The sequence below is a fragment of the Triticum aestivum genome, chromosome 2A (genome assembly GCF_018294505.1).
Source record: "Triticum aestivum cultivar Chinese Spring chromosome 2A, IWGSC CS RefSeq v2.1, whole genome shotgun sequence".
Taxonomy (NCBI): domain Eukaryota; kingdom Viridiplantae; phylum Streptophyta; class Magnoliopsida; order Poales; family Poaceae; genus Triticum; species Triticum aestivum.
Window position 1 is genome coordinate 695,036,247 of NC_057797.1, and position 3,873 is coordinate 695,040,119.

A 3,873-nucleotide genomic window follows, 5' to 3' on the forward strand; every position below is an offset into this window, starting at 1 on the left:
AGCATGAATGCTCCACAAGGCATCACAAGATAAAATCTCCTAATTTATCATTCCAGGCATGCAGTTCAGATATATCTCTACTCTTATAAAAAACAGAATTGATGATGATGGTGTGCCTGCCATCCTGCAATATAAGCCGTCCGATTTATATCTGACGGATAGGAAGGAAACTATGGCAATTTTGCAAAAAGATACCCACACCCCTATCCACATTTGCAAATAAGGCTTTTCCTCGTTCATCATTTTTTTCTCACAAGATAAACTACTCATACAAATGCATCTTGATGTTTCGTGCAACGCACGGGCATCTTGCTAGTAGGAACTTAAAACACAGTACTAGATACTTGGATAGTTCTCAGAACGACCAAGCAAATGTTCACACCACTCATTTTAACATATAGGAGTCACATGATTGGCAGCTAGGCCTTGCAGGTACCGGACTGTCCAGGCGACGCTCATTCATTCATTACAGGCTTGTTCTCGTTGGCCTTGAACCTCTGGTCCTTCGGCTTCTGCTCTTCCATTTTCCTGCCATCAGCAAAGCAAAGGGAGTAGTTGTCAAAGTTTGATGCAAATGGGTCTTTCTAGAAATGCATTTTGCAACTGCTCCTTAGTGCTGAGTAGCAACGCAAAAACCATCTCAACATTGACTAGGTTAAGAATTAGGGAACACAAGTGTGTGACAGATGATTAATCAGTAAGAACTACCTCAGTTTCCTGAGTACAAACAGCTTTCTACCATTGCATGTGTGTAGTCATATAAACTGCCATGTGGGTAAACCAAGTGTACACTACCAAAGGAACATGCACATTTCATCAAGCTCCTACCATCAATCACGGAACCACGACGGGCGTTTCTTTAGTACACAGCCACTAAGATAAAGTCACGAGTTTGTTGCTCTCTCAGCAATTCCCCAACAGCAAGGTTATGGCACTCATAGTACAACAATAGGATGTTGGTGAGTTACCTGTTACTTCATACTCAAAGCAGAGAAAACACCTACAAGAGTACTCTCTAGCTCCTACTCAAACAATATCTCAAATAAGACCAGGAGACTTGCCATCTTAAACTGAAACAATATCTTAAAATACCATGGTTATCTAAAAGGACAGACCCAGTGCATAGAAGCTCCCACACAAGGTGGGGTCTGGGGAGGGATTATAGGAACCTAGTCTTACCCCTGCAAAGTGCAATGCAGAGAGGCTGGTTCGAACCCAGGACCTCTTGGCACAAGTGGGGAGGACTTCACCACTGCGCCAGGCCTGCCCTCTACCATGGTTATCTAAGAATATCAAATAAATTTTCCACTATAACTTAGAACACCACAGTAATATTAAGATAACATGCCTATTTGACAATATTAAACAAGCGTTACAAACTTAGAGCAAGACAATCTGACCACCTACTACAATCACCAAACGATTCAAATCCAACCATTTTCATGTAAAATGTTGAATGAGAAAAAAGTTGCTGCAGATTGCAAGCACTAAGAACCTCCACGTCTCCAATTTTCTTCTGACTCCCAATTTTCCATTCAGTAAAAGCAAGTACTCTCTCCGTTCCTAAATATTTGTCTTTCTAGAGATTTCAACAAGTGACTACATACAGAGCAAAATGAGTGAATCTACACTCAAAAATATGTCTATATACATCCGTATGTGATAATCCATTTAAAATCTCTAAAAAGACAAATATTTACGAACGGAGGGAGTAGTTCCTTGTGTGCTCATTTATGATTAGCCTTTTTTTGCATGCGCAAGCAAGCCCACACAAGACATGACTTCTCTATCGATCAACCCGCACATCCATGTGGACCAATCTAATCGAACAAACGCCTCTCGTCGAGCCCCTAACCGCACGGCCTCAAGGGAAATTTTCTACGGCAAGAACAAGGAATACACGCACAAAGCGGACGCTACGGCACATATTTTGATGGGGGAACCGGCAGGAATCGAGAACAACACCCACGGGGTATTCACGCCAAAACGATTAGCACGAATCAGACGCTCGTGGAACCGAATCGTGAACACACAAAGGGGGAAACTGGCAGAACAGATCTGCAGGGGATGAGGCGGGGCTGTGAAGGGGGAGAGGTTACCTCTTGTCGGAGGACGCGCCGCCCTTCTGGCTGAGGAAGGAGCGGAACAGGGGGGAGTTCACGTCGTAGATCATCTTCTTCTTCTCTGCCGCCGCCGCCGCCGATGTGGAGAGCCTAGCTAGGGTTCGTGGGAGAGGGTGAGACGCACGGGCTCCAATCTTCCAGAGACTGCTTTGTACCCTCACCTTCGCGGATCTACATCAATCGACGGCCGGCCCATCGGGCTCCAGGCCGTCTAAAGGTACACGGGCCCCCTGAGTGGAAAATGGGCCCTAAAATCTTCAGAAAGGTTTATTTTCCATTTAGAGAGAAAGTGAGATGACAAGTGAAAGTGCTCTTGTGACCTCGAGCTCACATGCACACTTTGTTGCAGTAAAATCCGGAAAAATATTACTACACAAATTTAAGAGATCTGATTTTTTTTGCTTGCTACAAATATTGATGTGCGTTTCACATGCGTGCTAATTTTCCTGATGGAGTCTCGGCAGAAAAAACGAAATTGATGCTCTAGAACTCACACGGTGCATTTTAAAATTGAACCAACAAATCATATCGAAATAAAACGAACCGAACCATTTTTGTGGTTGTTATTTTTTTTGGTTTTATGTATGGAACGAGATTTCCTTAACATTTTTAATTTTAGTTTTTTTATATATACAAAAAACCAAACGATTAACCAAATTAAAAAATATTTATATTTCTTGAGCAACCAGCCATACTTAGGCAGTTAGGCCCAAAAGGTCCTGTAACGTAGTAAACTTTTTGTGCATGAGTCATATTCCTGCTAAGCATGTCCGTTTTTTCTTGTAACATGGTCATTTGTTTCTTGCAAAATATACTAAGCACGTCCATAAACAAAAGCAAAGTATACATTGCACATTTGCATGCACGGACAATCATCAAGGCATGAATCCATGCATGCATATATACTTATAAATGTTTTCTATAAAAAAAGTGTATGTGTTTTGAGTCATTAATTTGCAAATATTATTCTGTCATTTTTAAATTCGCATCAACTTTGGTTATTATGCTATACCAAAATTGGACCATATTTAAATTTTGTATCGTATTTACCAAAGTATCAATACTATACAAAACCAAAAAAGTACAACAGAGCCATATAAATTGAATAAACCGAATGCAAAGTGTTATCCAAAATGCTTCCAAAAACACTCTTTTTGGAGCATTGAATTATTTTTTGCCGAGACCTTCACGAATGTCATTTCATGGTGAAATTTTGCGTGCATGTGGAACACATATTAATGTTTGTCATGAAAAATCCAGATTTTTCTGTTTTGAAAAAGAAGCATTTTTTTTAATTCCACAAAATTCTTTTCTCTCGGCCAACGCACTTCAAAACGAAGCAAGGACTGTCCCGGTCGGTCATTAGCAGTTGTCTCTTCCCAAATCATCGGGATGGGCCGATGATCAGAATTTATAATCATTCAGATGGTGTAGTTTATCTGCTCGACTAATATGGGTATGTTGCACCATTAATCAGTTCGGCCCACATAGCGGTCGTTGCGACTCGCTGCTCGTGGGGTAGTTGGTCGTTGATAATTTGACACTGCACACCACCCAGCTCTGAAATGATGCAATTAGGTAAGCTCATCGTGGGGCGGTGGTACCTCAGGGGAGCAATGATGTTGAGAGCATAGCCGAGGCCTTCTGGGACATTAGATGTGAAACCAAGGAACATGATCCATCAGCATGGGGAGTTGCTGGTACTTTTTTCATATTTACCTTGAAGTGTAGCTAAATTCTGTACCCATCC

General features: G+C 41.5%; 1 protein-coding gene across 1 annotated transcript; it reads right to left on the reverse strand.

The window, feature by feature from the left end:
- Nucleotides 1-212: 212 nt before the first annotated feature.
- Nucleotides 213-2,272, reverse strand: LOC123190311 (wound-induced basic protein). Its single transcript, XM_044602927.1, has 2 exons — nt 2,100-2,272; nt 213-528 (listed from the first exon to the last, which is right to left on the reverse strand). Exons 1-2 carry the CDS (start codon nt 2,171-2,173, stop codon nt 456-458), a joined length of 147 nt encoding a protein of 48 aa, XP_044458862.1. The 5' UTR covers nt 2,174-2,272; the 3' UTR covers nt 213-455.
- Between the last annotated feature and the right edge of the window lie 1,601 nt (nt 2,273-3,873).

What these genes read in the sequence shown, in the direction of transcription:
- LOC123190311 (XM_044602927.1), bottom strand. Translation starts at nt 2,173, where the DNA reads ATGATCTACGACGTGAACTCCCCCCTGTTCCGCTCCTTCCTCAGCCAG. An exon ending in GGCGCGTCCTCCGACAAGAG is followed by an intron (nt 529 to 2,099) that starts GTAACCTCTCCC and finishes TGCTGATGGCAG; the next exon opens with GAAAATGGAAGAGCAGAAGC.